The sequence below is a fragment of the Salvelinus sp. IW2-2015 genome, linkage group LG30 (genome assembly GCF_002910315.2).
Source record: "Salvelinus sp. IW2-2015 linkage group LG30, ASM291031v2, whole genome shotgun sequence".
Classification (NCBI taxonomy): Eukaryota; Metazoa; Chordata; class Actinopteri; order Salmoniformes; family Salmonidae; genus Salvelinus; species Salvelinus sp. IW2-2015.
In genome coordinates, this window is record NC_036869.1 from 7,292,545 (window position 1) to 7,307,910 (window position 15,366).

Consider the following 15,366-nt stretch of genomic DNA (forward strand, 5'->3'; position numbering starts at 1 on the left):
TTTAACTTGTGTGCTAACCATTTGTAACATTGTACAACACTGTATATATATAATTATAAAACAGTTTGTAATGTCTTTATTTTTGAACTTCGTGTATGGTAATGTTTACTGTTAATTTGATATTGCATTTATTTCACTTTTTGTATAAATATCTACCTCACCTTGCCTTGGCAATGTTAACACATGTTTCCCATCATAAAAGCCCCTTGAATTTGAATTTAATTTAATTGAGAGAGAGAGAGAGATTGAGAGAGAGCAGAGAGAGAGAAGAGAGAGACGAGAGAGAGAGAGAGCAGACGAGAGGAAGAAGAGAGAAGAAGAAGACAGAGAAGAGGATGCAGACACGGCGAGAGAATGAGAGAGAGAGAGAGAGGATGCGAGAGCGAGAGCGAGAGAGAAAGTCTGTATTATGCGTGCATGCCGCATCCTGTTCGTGGGCATGTGTTTGTGTTAGTACCGCGTGCACCGTGTGTGACCACATGCGCCAGCTGATACCCTCCTCTGGTACTCCATTCTTGTTAATCCTCGGCACAGGATCAGCTCGATAGAAGAGTTGCTGCAGCTTTCTCATTACCAGTAGTTAATACAGAACTGTTCAAAGCCTCCCGACACAACACAGAAAACACAGCGTTTCAATATGGAAACAACAGACTCACGTAATCACCATTGACTACCATACATTTTGTAACTAAATAAAATATAATCTCAGAGAGAGTTATCAAAACAGTTTCTAAAATTATAGATATTGTAGAAAATATTTATAATATTCAAGATATGTCCATCTGCGTCAAATACAAGCCTGCAGGTCCACCATCCTGATTAACTCCACAAGATTGTAAAAATATCTGGACAGGGAGGCAGAAGGTAGATCAGATACTATTTGGAGCAGTCTAACCTGTTGTATGTCTAAAATTTCAAAGCCGCTAAAATATCCCAGCACTACCGATGACTGGTTGTTTTTCCATGAAGCACTGGCAGTTATGTAGTCTTTCACCCAAATAACAGCCAATCTCTCTCTTTTTGTGTGTAAAAGAGAGAGAGAGAGAGAGAAAGAAAGAAAGAGAGAGAGTGAGAGAAAAAAGAGAGAGAACGAAAGAGAGAGTTTATGCAGTACACAATAATGAGTCAACATTGATGGGATTTGTCCTTTATGAAGACAACAAATCTTGCTGTGCTAATAGTGACCAGCCCAGTACCTTGGCGAAAGCGTCCCGGCCGAAGCAGGCCTCCTTTTCAGTGTGTCCCTTCTCTATGACCTCTCCGCCCCCGGTGGCCACAGTGCGGTACAGCAGGCTCTTAGTCACGTTGTCTGGCTCTGTGGTGGTCAGCCCAGCGATGTGACTCACAGCCTCCGAACCCACCACCTGGACACTCTCACTGTCTGTCTCGAACTGCAGGTTGCCCTGGGGAGTGGCAGAAACACAGTTCATGATCCTAGTATTATAAAACTGGATTTGGTATAAATCATACATCACAGGGTTGAACTTAAATTTCGCAAGTAAATTGCAAGATATGTACTAAGAAATAATATGGTTTCCAACCAGGATATTAAATGTTCCTTTATCTTTGTATCATCTGACAAGTATGTAACTGATAGATGCACACACACACACACACACACACACTACATGTTAATGTTTTTAAATATATGTCAATAGTAAATTACAGTATTTTGTCTGTAATGTCTTTTTCGTTGTGTCTGACCCCAGTAGGACTAGCTGTCGCCACTGGCGTTGGCTAATGGGGATCCTAATGAATCAAACCAATCTCTGTCAAGTTTGACTGCACCATGAACACTAGCTCTTAGTTTAGAGATGGGCACCAATAATGTAAGTAACCAACATGCTACTTTAGTTGCGTTGGACCATTCAGGTATCATTTGGTATGTATGGCCAATAGAAATGTGACCAAGAATATACTGAATACAACCTACCAGGATGAGGATGGTCCCCAGGATCCTGTAGATGGAGTCGATCTCCTCCTCTGAGAAGCCAATCACCTGCAGGGCACTCAGCACAGCCCTGTGACTGGACCGGTCATTGTTGGATGTCTACAGAGAAAGAGAGAGGTAAATTACAGACTACAGAACAGTATTTACTACTCTTTACTTAACTTTACGTTAGGTTACCTTACTTTATGTTACTTTACCCTAGATTATTTAACATCATTCTATTTTACTTTACGTTACTTTACTTTACCCTAGATTATTTAACGTTAATTCTACTTTACTTTACGTTACTTTACCCTAGATTATTTAACGTCATTGTCACGCGCTGACTGTAGATTGCTTTGTATGTTTCCATTTTTTGTTTGGTCAGGGTGTGATGTGGGTGGGTATTCTATGTTGTAGGTCTAGGTTTTCTTTTTCTATGTGTTTGGCCTGGTATGGTTCTCAATCAGAGGCAGCTGTCTATCGTTGTCTCTGATTGAGAGCCATACTTAGGTAGCCTGTTTTCCCACTTGTGTTTGTGGGTGGTTATTTTCTGGTTAGTGTTTGTTGCACCTGTCAGAACTGTTCGTTGGTCGTTTTGTTGTTTTTGTTCGTGTATTCATCTTGATTAAAAGTATTATGGATACGTACAACGCTGCACTTTGGTCCTCCTCTCCTTCTCCAGACGATTATCGTTACAGTCATTCTATTTTACTTTACGTTAATTTACTTTACCCTAGATTATTTAACGTTAATTCTACTTTACTTTACCCTAGATTATTTAACGTCATTCTATTTTACTTTACGTTACTTTACTTTACCCTAGATTATTTAACGTCATTCTATTTTACTTNTTATTTAACGTCATTCTATTTTACTTTACTTTACTTTACCCTAGATTATTTAACGTCATTCTATTTTACTTTACGTTGCTTTCCTTTCTTAGAGACAGGTGGAAACACTGTATTCACAAATTAGTGTTGAGTGTCTATGCGTTTTATCCAGCACCCAATGGCATGGTAGGGTTGTGGAACTACTGTAGAAGAGTGAAGGAAAACTCACAGTGGAGGCAGCTCCTTCTCTGGTATACACATAGTTGACAGGGTCATTCTGGAGGTGAAGTGACCCCAGCATTTCCTCTGAGCCTCCACGCAGTAACTGTGGAAATACACACACATACAGTACAGTAGAGAAGTTGAATTGGGAAAATGTGGAAACATTCATTACAAATTATTAATCTGTAATAGAACGAATCAAAATAGCCTTTTCCACCCGTTCCTTTTCCTGATCCAGCCAAACATGTCCTGATCCACACAGCATTAAGCCATTATTAATCATACTTATGACTTTATTTTAACAATATATGCCATTTAGCAGACGCTTTTATCCGAAGTGATTTACAGTCATGTGTGCATACGTTTGACCAGTAAAGATCTATATTTACCTGATAGAAGGAGTGGAAGTTCCTCTCTCCTCTCTGCTGCTGAACAACCCTTGACTTTGCATGTGGGAACAGAGAAAAATACATGAACACACACACATACACACACAGGCCGCAAGTTTAACCAACCACATAACTCCCAATACAAGACAGAAGAGCGGCGTTCAGACAGTTCACTGATCCACAGTTAGTAAGGTTGCGTCTGTGCAGTGAGAATGGATGACACCGTCGTTCACACAGCCCCACTGTGTCAGATGGTGTGATAGGCTAGCTCATAGAAAGGATAAAAACAGCAACCTATCTCATCATGCCCCCAGGTGAGCCCTTCATTATCATTCAACAGAACCAGAACAGAACAGGGTGTAATTCACAGGCATTTCTATTCCCGGACCCACTCTCTCACTCTCTCTGCTTCACCACCTTTATCAGACATGTATGTTCCACCACGAAAATGAAGACCAGAAAGTGGATAACTTTTCAAAAGAAGACTATGGACACAGACACATATTAAGTATATTCCTTCACTATTATATACTCCTTCACTAAAAAACATGTTCAATCTCTGTTTGTAGTCCAGGACAAGGCTTAATCTGTGTCTGAGAAACTTGGCCTATAAATACGACTTCTGTTCAAACCATCCAATCAAATCTCCCCGCCTATCTGTTAAGTCCTTCCCCTCACTTCAAGCGCCAATCACTGTATGTCTCTCTCTATCCTATCTAATCATATTGCGCTTACCTTCTCCAGCAGGTAGTTGTTAATATGTCCGCCGGTGGGGTCGCCGTTGAAGTTGAAGTTGATGTCCATGTACTTGCCGAAGCGGCTGGAGTTGTCGTTGCGGTTGGTCTTGGCGTTGCCGAAGGCCTCCAGCACACAGTTGGACTTCAGCAGAACGTTCTTCACACTGTGTCACAGAGGAGAGGGAGGTCATCATTGATACTATCAGGTGACAATGTGGCCCAAAGAGTGAGAGGAGAGGAAGAGAAAAAGAGGTGAATTGGAAGTCCTTTCCACCCTTCAATTGTGAATTTGTGTCTATGACATTGAGACTGAYACAATATAACCTTGTCTCTGGGCTATTGTACTTCTGAGGTTAGGGAGGACGCCTAATGCATAAGACTAAATGCAATATACYGAAGTTCCTTTCAGAATCAGAACCTGTACTCTAACCCAGTCTAAGATGTAGTTATTTAACTGGGAGAGGAGAGCCTCCTGTCGCACAACACCTTGCTGACCCCTGACATTTGACACTGATGACTCACCTCTCAACCTCTGCTCTCTGGCTGGGGTTGGTAATAGCTGCGATGTACTGCATGATGTACTTGCTAGCCTCTGTCTTTCCCGCTCCACTCTCACCTGGGACACACAGACACAGATCATTAATAACAAAGAAGCAACTCACRTACAGCAGTACATGTACAATACTTGAGTATTTTACCACAGATACTGGATATATTAGTAGGCATACAGTATATTTGTACTTCTACGATATGAGATCATACATGGTAAACTGAAGTGTATTTATGGCATGAATCTTCTTGAAGTAGTTATTGACTGTCAGTCACCAATCACCATGATTCTATTCCTCTTTCTATGACCGTAAAGTAGCCTGCTACACACAGCAGATGAGGAAACAGGACATTATGAGCTAGTGCAACTAAGAAAAGACCATTGCAGCAACAGTGAAGACCAATAAGCATCCTGGAGGAAGTGAGGAACTGAGAACACTCAGAAACTGTAGACATTGGCSTTTTCTCAATTACATTAGCTGTGTCCTCTCTCCTCCGTCTTCTCTGGCCTCCTTTTAAAAAATATCAAAAGTAATCGAGGAGAGGTGGCGAAGAGAGGGAAATAAGATGAAAATGCGCTGGTAGGAAATGAGACTCCCCTTCTTCAATCGCACGTCATCAGGCAAATTACGTTTACAGGGTGGAATCCCCATTTTTTTWWATAAAGTGATAAAAACAAATGTAGCTAGTTGTGTAAGACATTTTATAGATAAAAGGATAAGTAGCAGATCATTTTTAAATGTGTTCATGCTTTTCTCCTTCGAAACAACAACAGCTGATTCAAAGGGGGTGTGGCAGATTTCAAAACTCTTCCGCGAAGGACTCATAAGTGTAGGACTCGTAGGATACAGTACACTTGTGCTTCCTCGCCAAAAGGACGCTATCGAGAAGGGGAGGACTGTCTTCCATTTGCCTGCTAACGAATTGACACACTCCTCGACCACACAACCGCATATCGGTTTCCGGGTCATGGAGAGAGGACGGAGGACAGACTTTTGCTCAAACAAGAAAACCTCATAGACACACAGAGTGGCATGATGGGGTCTGCAACAGGACAGACTGTGAATAGATTAGGGACCCTGCTCAGTTCTACTTCCCTCAGTAAACTATTGATAACAGGATGCTACTGTATACGCCAGGAAGCAATTCCATCACATGATAGTGCCCTTAGAAATATTACATACATAAATCAACAAAACTGTCCTCTTTTTTTATATGAAGGCAACAGGACATAGCCAGTTAAAAAACGATTCATGCACCATGCCTTCTGACCTGCTCAGAAACCAGCAAGGTGTGAGTCAAACAAGCTAAGCAGGACTGTGGTAAACTAGGTAAAAGATGATGGTTGGAGTATGAGATGGAATGAATGAATGAAAGAAAGAGTAGGAGACTGGAGTCTGAGACAGACCTGATATGACGATGCAGGTGTCTTTGGCCCGTCTCTTCATGGCCTTGTACGCAGCGTCGGCCACAGCGTACAGGTGGGGTGGGTTCTCGTACAGCTCCCGGCCGCGGTACGCGTCGATGGCCTCTTTCCCGTAGATGTCCATCTGTTTGTAGGGATTGACTGACACCACCACCTCACCTATGAAGGTGTAGATACGGGCTTTCTCAAACCTGCCAGGCACACAGACAAACACAGAGACAGAGTTGAATTTATTGTAGCTTTTTGAAGTATGGTTTTATATTTTTATGTAATGTCTTCATGTAGCATGAAAATTGTCCAAGTATCAATGTCCACAACAGAAACATAATTTTGATATGAAACAGCCAACTCGTGATAATAACGCTGTAACAAGGGGGACCATAATAGTTTTTGTCACAGCAATGCTTATATAGGCTATAAATAGCCTACAAATACCCACACCACATTCAACAGTCAGTATCTAAGTCTCCACCCCATCAACACCAGAGAGAGAGATGTTTACATAGACATTAGATAACCTATTTTACAGAGAAACACCCTGACAGAGAAACACCCTGACATAAAAACGACAACATATTTTTGCACCAAATGTCAAACTTCTCACCCTCAAGAGAACACGCCCCAAAGGACAGGAAGTGACACAGGTGGGAAGTGAGAACAGGAAGTATGTACAAATTATGGCTCAAGAGGGGTTTCCACTAGATAACTCAGCCATAAAGTCAGTTTCAACAGCAGTGCAGTTAAGGTTCGAGTTAGGTTTAATGGGTGGAGTATAGACATAATTATGACTTTGTGGCTGTGATAACTAGTRACAACCCACAAGAGGTGTCACTTCCTTCACCTTGTTTAACCTTCCTGGGTATTGGTTTGACATGTTGTGGCACCTATTCTGCTGAAATTACACAGAATTGTCTCTTTCTATGTTTAAAAATACAATATGCATGAAATCATTAATCAGCTCTATTTGCTTCTAAACCARAAATACTGTAAATGTCACAACCTGTGATACAAACATGGGCACAAACAGTAATTTACAGTGTATATTAGATGTATACTAAGACCAGGAAGTGACAATGACTGATCCTAAAAGTATCTTGATGGGCAATATTACAGGAAAGCTTTATTTTATAAATTCCTATCTAACATCAAGTGGTCCTGAATGTTTCTCCAGACATTGCCATGGGGCAAGTCTGGTCAGGCAGTGCATGATCAAATGAATGGGAGCTTCAGGGAATAAGAATTGTTGCATGCATTGCCTAGCTTACCTTCTAGGGCAAAGGCCTGACTAAAACACATGTGAAACGGGATCCTATTTCCTATTTATTCCCTAAAGTGCACTAATTTTGACCCACTATATAGGAAAGGGAATAGGATGCCATCTCAAATGCACCTGTGGACTATGATGAGAAAAGTGATATGAAACTAGTGTCCATTTGCTAAGAATCTGTGAGCTGTATAAGATTCACAAAATAAATAATTGACATGTTTGACCACTGTAAATTCTTGAGTGATATTCTACTCTAACTCCTAGGCTTCCACTGGATTCTAAAGATGTGGTGCTATGTGGTTTCTCAATACTGTCTCAAGAGAAGGGCATGTCACGACGTTACCAAACTTCAGAGATAAAAGCRTGAGGGCGAGAGAGAGAGAGCTGTGCTGTCTGACAAGTGTTGGAATGGAGAGATGCTGAGAAGGGGGAATTTAGCAGCAGATGCAGTCAGTCACACCACACCCAAAATAGAGGAAAAAAAGGTCACCTGATTCACTCAAACTCAACAGAATACGTCACTGAGAAAACCAATCAGAAAGGGTGGGCTTTTACAGGAAAGTAGTTCCCGTAAGTGTGAAGTCAAACAAAACGAGTTTAGACTCAGGTCTTGACCAATGGGTTGATGACATATTCTTGACTTACAATGCATCTATTTATGTGACCGTTTCTATGGTGATAGCAACTAACTGGACACACAAGTTCATATCGCAACCACTGAAGGTGGGCGGGAAAGTCAAACCAGAAATGACTCATCCTTCTCCTTTTCCTGTCTCTCTCTCTCTCTCTCTCACGTTCTCTACAAGTCAACTTCTTCACCGTGGTTCTCGTCTTTACAAAGAGTTTATAACACTCCTATAAGAGAGGCCCTGAAAAGTTGCCATTGTTGTGAGGCTGATGAGTACAAACTCTCTGACAACAGAGCTCTCAAATATAAAGCTGTGACATCACAACCCTACAAGCACACAACCAGACAGTTTGAGATAACAGATACATATACAAGATTTAAGGGCCCACAAAGTCATCAGTAGGTGTCCCCATGACAGCTTCATCTCCATCCCTGTGTTACAGACAGCTGCTTTCTCCTCCCCTCTACCTCATCTCTTCCAGAGGAGACTCTACAATCAGGACTTACCTTAACTTCAGATTCTCCATAAACTGCTCCATGTTCACCTCATCCAGAAGGACAAAATCTGACTTCCCAAACTCCAGACCCTCCAGCTCCGCCATCCTAACGGACAGACAGATAAACAGAGAGGGAGGAACGAACAAGGACTGAAGAGAGAAGAGAGAGAAGTGAAGGCAGGCAGACTAGTGCTGCTGGGGCCCGGTGGCGTGCTGTGGGTGTGGCGTAAGTCTGTTCTTTTGTGGTGTGGTGGATTCTGGGATGGTGTGCTGCTTAGTCAAGTCACTGGGGGCTGTGGTCGGCATGCTGCAGCACGTCATCCTCTCAGTGGTGTGTGTATGTGAGTGTGTGTGTGTGTGTGTGTGTGTGTGTGTGTGTGTGTGTGTGTGTGTGTGTGTGTGTGTGTGTGTGTTTGTGGTGTGTGCTGCGTGCGTGCGTTGCGTGCGTGCGTGCGTGCGCTGGCGTGCGTGCGTTGCGCTGCGTGTGTGTGTGTGCATGCGTGTGTGTGTGTGTGTGAGAGAGAGAGAGAGAGAGAGTGAGAGAGCTGGAGGCACACACTGGTTGAATCAACATTGTTACATTGAACCAACATGGAATAGATGTTTAATTGATGTCTGTGCCCAGTGGGAGAGTGAGTATGTGTGTTGTGTTTGTTGCGGGTATATATAATGTACATAACGGGACAGAGAAGAGCTATCATTAAATACATACAGCACTTCTGCATCCTCCTCTTCCTGCCACAGGCCTCCAGACCTCCTTGTTTCCGTGGGAGACAGACCACAGTGAGTGAACCATTGCAGAAGCTCTCTCAGGCTCTCCCTCTCACTGTCTCTTTCTCTCTTTCCGCCATCCTTTGCGTGCATCTCCATCTTTCGAGCTCTCTCACTCTCTCTGTCTTTCAGCCTCTCCCTTTGCATGCCTCTTTTTTTCTGTTAAGACTTCACATATTTAGACAGAAAATAAAACAGAACAGACTCTCTCCACTGCCAACCATGTACAATTCATCCTGGAAAGCTGCTGTAAATTTGGGAACAACGTTCCCTTATCTCCTGGGAAGGATCAGGGCATTTCCTGCTTCTGACTCCACAGCAGCATCCCTGGGGTTTGTCATGAGCTAGACATCAGGCTCATCCTTATCAGACATTAAACCACATCATAATTGAAGGCAAAATATTTCTGTAAAAATTGCGGGATTGACCGATTCCTGTGTAGACAACCATCCATTTAAGACCAAGATTTCCACTCTGTTTCAACAGTATGGTATTTCCCAATGCAGGACAGGTAATCTGGCTCCAGACATGAGTCAGAACGTATAAAGAGCAGTCTTCTACCAACCTCTGGAAAAGGATGGTGATACATTGTGTGGGGGTGGCATCAGTGTATGAGAGGACAAAGAGGGATTCAGTCTTTGTCAATATTGCCAAATAATAAAATGTAGTTAACAAACAAAATCAATTTTCTGACATTTCAGTCAGTGTACTTCTGTCAGCCTCTGAGTCGCAGCCTTAGTCATTGGTGGTCATCTAACATCTTACATTTGAAGATGAGTCATTTGTTTTTCTACAACGTGTGAACCAACGTTGTTTGGGAAACAGTGTATGATGAGGTAATAGACCTCAACATAAAACCTCATAGCACTCATTGGCTAGGAGTGGTTTTTGCTTCTCTAAAGCTGCGTTTACAAAGGCAGCCTCATTCTATTTTTCCACTAACAGTATTTTTTAACAATCAGATTAGCTCTTTTGCCAATAATTGGGGGAGAAAAACTGAATTGTCTGAGTGTACAAAACATTATGATTATCCAGGTGAACCCTACAGTATGATCCCTTATTGACGTCACTTGTTAAAACCACTTCAATCAGTGTAGATGAAGGGGGGGACAGGTTAAAGATTTTTATGCCTCGAGACAATGGAGACATGGATTGTGTATGTGTCAAGAACTGCAACACTGCAGGAGTCAACATGGGCCACCTTGCAGTCCATGCCCGACGAATTGAAGCTGTTCTGAGGGCAAAAGGGGAGTTGCAAGTCAATATTAGGAAGGTGTTCTTAATGTTTTTTCATAATATTAAGAACATGCCCCATTACCTCATAAGTATCATTCCATAGACTGCACTACCACTCACCCCCTCCTAACCTGCTTATCTCTGATCAGCACTTCCTCTGTCAGTGTGCCTTGTGTTCTGTCATGTCGACTGCGTGGGGCCGCCTCACATCCTGTGTAGAGAGGGGGGGGGGGTGGCTGCCTCTGTGAGCACTTCCTCTCTCATCTGCTTCTGGCTCCATCATCACACAACATGACACTCTGAGTCCAGAATTTACACACTCAGAATCAGTCTGACAAGAAGCACACAACCAGATACTAAGGCAAAAGCATAGAGGCAGACTGACATAGTAACAGAATTAAGTGGAATGTGGAGTCAACGACAATTCTAAAGTGAGATTATGTTGATTTTAATCTATGTGAAGAATTTAAATGAACACATTCCATGACAGTTTCCACAAGTGATTGAATGAGATCATCCCAGAATAGGCAAATTGTTCCAAATAATCAACACAGATAGATTATGATTAATCATTAGGCTACATTGAAAGTCTACTCCAGAAACGAATTGCATTTTCATTTGCATATTTTGTACAAAACCTTTCGATGGTGATTTAGTCTCAAACACAATGAAAATAACAACAAATATCACAGCAACAAAAAAGATTTACAAATATAATACATTTGTCATACTCTTGAACCCTCAATAAATATAAAGAAAATCAACCACATTTATTTACAATAATAGTTTAAAATCAGACCATAAGAAAGAACATATTAGAATCTGTCATAATCAATTTGCCTAAGCCAAATTGTACTGAACATTTTGCCCCACATGACATATAACATATTCAAGAAATAAACAGCTAAAGCCAATTGTATTATAGGTGTCAGAATCTAAACTAGTGACTTGTTATGGCTTTTTATATTTTTTCCCAGATAGCACATCCTTCCAACCTGCTTTGTTTGTAGGAATTTTGGGAAGTAATGACTTCTTTTTCGTCACTGGCATCTGAGCTCCAGCAGAGGGCCCTACCACATCATCCTCCCTTTCTCGCCTCGAGACGTCCCTCTGTGTTACTCTCTGCTCCTTTACTTTCTCCTGTGAATCAGAGTGACTTCTTCCCCTGTGACTGGGGGTGGATGTATAGGGTACTGGGCTTCCAGCCCTCTGTACAGTCCTTCCATGCCCAGAGTCACCCTGGTACTTTGAGGGGGAGTCATCTGGTACAGCAGCAAACACAGGGACAGGGTCACGATCCCATGGGATGGGGGCATCCTTCCTTTTGGGCAGACTCGATAGAGAACAGCTTCTCCTTTCCCTTGAGCCCCTGTCCAGTGCCCTCCCTGTTCGCCCGGCTGGTGGAAGTTCTAGGGGTTTTCCCAAGAGAATCTGCATCATGTCATAACTGTCCCTGGAAGGCCCTACAAGGCGGAGAATATCTCCGACCTGATTGACGAGGACAGTAGGATAAACACTATTATACTTCTGAATCAGTTTACTAATTCTAACCTGCCCGTTGTGATCGATTGTTCCCAGTTGGATTTCTTGGGTGCGTAGTGTTGAGTTGAGTGTAGTGAGATAGTCTTGCAGCTTTTCCATAGTACTCTTTGGGTTCTTCCCCTCGAGGCTAACAGAACTGATATCGGAACATTCACTAGGCTGCACATTCATTTGAATGTTGTTGCTTCCAAGAATTGTATCAATGTCCTTTTTCCTGAAGCACTGGGCATATCGGAGCACATCTGCGTCCATTAGGAAAGAGACCACACTGCGAGACCTGCTGGGAGATGTGTTCCTCCTGTGGGTCACGTTGGCTCCATACCCTGGTGCCAGAAGACTGGGAGATGGGTTGCCACTCCGGGGGCTGGAGAGGCTACAAGGTGACCCTGAGTCCCGTGAATAGTTGGTAGGGGAAGAAGACTGTAGGACATGTGCAAACTGCTCTCCATTGACTGAAATAGGACTCCTGCTCCCAGCATACATAGGACTCATGTTACCAGCATGCATTGCGGTGCCATTGATGTGGTGCATCCTGGTGGAGGCTTTGTAGGTCCCAGAGGCATGGCCACTGAGGCTGGGTGTGGAAGGGTTGTATTGGGGCTGGTTGTCTTGGTGTAGGAGCTGCTGCAGTTGGGCCTTCACTGCTCTGAGCTTCAGAAAGGAGCCCTGGACAAGCAGCTGACCATGTTGAAGCTCGTTCACCTTAAAGCCATGGATGTCTAGGAGTCGCCGCACCTCTCTGTCATTGGGGAACATACTCACATCCAGAGTTGCCTTGACTGGCATGTCCACCTGTGATACACACACAAATAAAACAAAACAAGATAAACATTAGGATTTAATTACACTTGAACAATATGACAATATGATATGTAATGCAAGGGACGGGGGCTTTTCCCTACCTCAGGCCTGTCAACTATTCTGACTTTGAGACAAAATTGTTGTTGGTCCACCTTCAACACATGGGTCAACCGCGAGACATGGGCAGCCACTGCAAAAGAGAGAGGGTAGGTTAAAGAAATTATCAAGTATTTGTGGTGGTTTTATGTATCAATAAATTCAGGGGGAAAGAGTAGCCTACTTTAACACATATTAATATTGTGACATATATTCATTGCATCCATTTTTGTCCCTGATCCCCTTCATGTCTAGTTCAGCCACGGAATATATGTAAGTTACCCTGCCATCAGTTACAGTAGACCGCCTACCTTCTGGTTCCTCAAATATGACAAAGGCCTGTCCCGGGCTATCAGATGGAAACAGCACTCTCTGCACCTCTCCTCCCCCGTTCCGTGGTCGCAGGAAGTGTATAGTGAGCTTGTCAACCATTCTATCAGAGGCAAGGATATTGGGGACGCCAAGAACCTCCACGACTATACCCTCCATTGTGAAATTCTGTCAACACTGGAGACAGAGATGAGCAACGTGACCGAAGTTGAAACCACATCATGCAAGTAATGGAGATAAAGACCAGGTCATGCAAATAAAGGCCATGTAAGGTGAAAAACTGAAAGTTACTGAAAGTAAGCATTTAGACAGTACGAAATATTTCATTGAACGCAATATATTCTTACATTAAATTAACTGTTTATGGATATGTCAGTTAACGAAGAAGTTCTCCTAATCAATGTTATTTGTTTGGCAATGTTGTTTTAATCCCTGTCAAAGTTTCCCACTCGTTTTCCACCCATTTTTCCTCTAAGAAAACACATAGCAAAGATACTGACGCAAGTTTTGCATTTTACAGAACGTCTTGTGTTGTTCCTTTTCCTAAAAATGGTGTAATTCGAACCTAAACTTACCTATCTATCTAGTGTAGTCGTTCGTTCAAAATAAAGGTCGTCACTAGGCATTTCGAGAAAACCGAAAGTGAAAGGAGCGCATATTTCTCACGATGGCCACTATGGGGCGCTGCTTGACTAAATACTATGCTTCTACTCACAGAGGTTCTGTAGTGTACTGAACCCCTTGTAATAATACATTGTCAAACGAATTCTCTCATTGTTGGAATCATGTCAATGCAGTTTAATGCACTCAAGGCTGTTTTAAATATAAACCGAGACCAATAACTATCGTAATATCTGTTTAAAATGGTATAATGATACAGTATATCCAGCTTTGTTGAAGAGACTGCAGGTAGGCCTATATCAACCATCTGAGGGCAAGGTGTACATTGGTCTACTCAAGGTTCATCTTCTTACATACCTTCAACACATTGAGCGGTGACAAGACAATAAATGGTTTATAACAACTGTATTTGTATTCACATTTAGTTTTTTTCTTGATTATTTGAGTACAAGAACGTAGGGGTAGGTGTCTTGGACCCAAATCTCAATCATGGGGTTATCCAAGAAGCTGAGCTTCCCATATCAACCCAACAAGGAAGTTCAATTGAATGGGACAAAATTGGATGAGAGTATCCAAGATCCATGTTTGTTCGGCTGGATTACATCTTGCTTGAAAAGATCCTGTCGATTCCAAAACAAATCAAAATTGTCAAAGGCTGGTGACCCCTGATTAAATGAGGCATACTAGTGCACTAGTTGGCTAGTTCATATGCACCATTTGAATTAAATTGTATTTACAAAGCCCTTTTTACGTCAAATGTTGTCAGGGTATAAGTGCCTTGCTCACAAGCACAACAGTTCACCTGAAACAAGCAGCCAGTTACCAATTCAGAACACTTTTTAGCACCCAACTCGAGATTCAAACCAGCAACCCTCTGGTTTTAGGTCCATTTCTCTAACCTCTAGGCTACCTCCCAAACTCATGGGAAGGATATCTGTACAAGAATAAAACAAGAAGCCCAAATTATACCAAGTCAAAGACAGTCCTGTCATAGGGGTTTTAAACAAATAGTGATTTGATACAATCCTACTATAGTCTTCCATGATACATGTTAAGTGTAAACCTGTCTGAGGTTTAGCTAACTTAGCCGTGGAGACACTGCAGGGCCTCAAACCATCTCAATTCAGAGCCACGACAGAGCAAGCCTTGCTGAACAGCTTGCGTGTTATTGATATAATATTGTTTTACCAGGTAATGAAAAGCAAGAGAAGCCTACGGTAATATAATTATATAAACAGGCCTTAAAAAAAAGACCTTTTCAGTTCTGGTATCAAGTCAACAATGTAGCCACACAATTAGATGTTTTTCATCACTGATTACTATTTGGTTTCATTTGACCATTAACAAGTTTGAGGTCCTAGGATTGACTTAACTCAAAAGCGAGAAAGTTAATATATTTAGAAAGATAGAATCCTATTATACTGTCTTTAATGATACAATATCACTAGAAAATCTACAGTTGAAGTCGGAAGTTTACATACACTTAGGATG

The 15,366-nt window shown here is 42.2% G+C and overlaps 1 protein-coding gene and 1 pseudogene across 1 annotated transcript; both read right to left on the reverse strand.

The window, feature by feature from the left end:
- Positions 1 to 8,689, reverse strand: part of LOC111954799 (unconventional myosin-Ig-like) — an 81,289-nt pseudogene extending 72,600 nt beyond the window's left edge.
- Positions 8,690 to 10,932: 2,243 nt separating this feature from the next.
- Positions 10,933 to 13,908, reverse strand: LOC111954740 (uncharacterized). The gene is made up of 4 exons (XM_023974641.2): positions 13,830 to 13,908; positions 13,236 to 13,431; positions 12,930 to 13,018; positions 10,933 to 12,819 (listed from the first exon to the last, which is right to left on the reverse strand). Exons 2-4 carry the CDS (start codon positions 13,411 to 13,413, stop codon positions 11,437 to 11,439), a joined length of 1,650 nt encoding a protein of 549 aa, XP_023830409.1. The 5' UTR covers positions 13,414 to 13,431; positions 13,830 to 13,908; the 3' UTR covers positions 10,933 to 11,436.
- Between the last annotated feature and the right edge of the window lie 1,458 nt (positions 13,909 to 15,366).

Coding starts and splice junctions, on each gene's coding strand:
- LOC111954740 (XM_023974641.2), bottom strand. CDS start 13,413: ATGGAGGGTATAGTCGTGGAGGTTCTTGGCGTCCCCAATATCCTTGCC. Junction 13,019..13,235: donor CATATTTGAGGAACCAGAAG/GTAGGCGGTCTA, acceptor TCTCTTTTGCAG/TGGCTGCCCATGTCTCGCGG. Junction 12,820..12,929: donor GAATAGTTGACAGGCCTGAG/GTAGGGAAAAGC, acceptor TGTGTATCACAG/GTGGACATGCCAGTCAAGGC.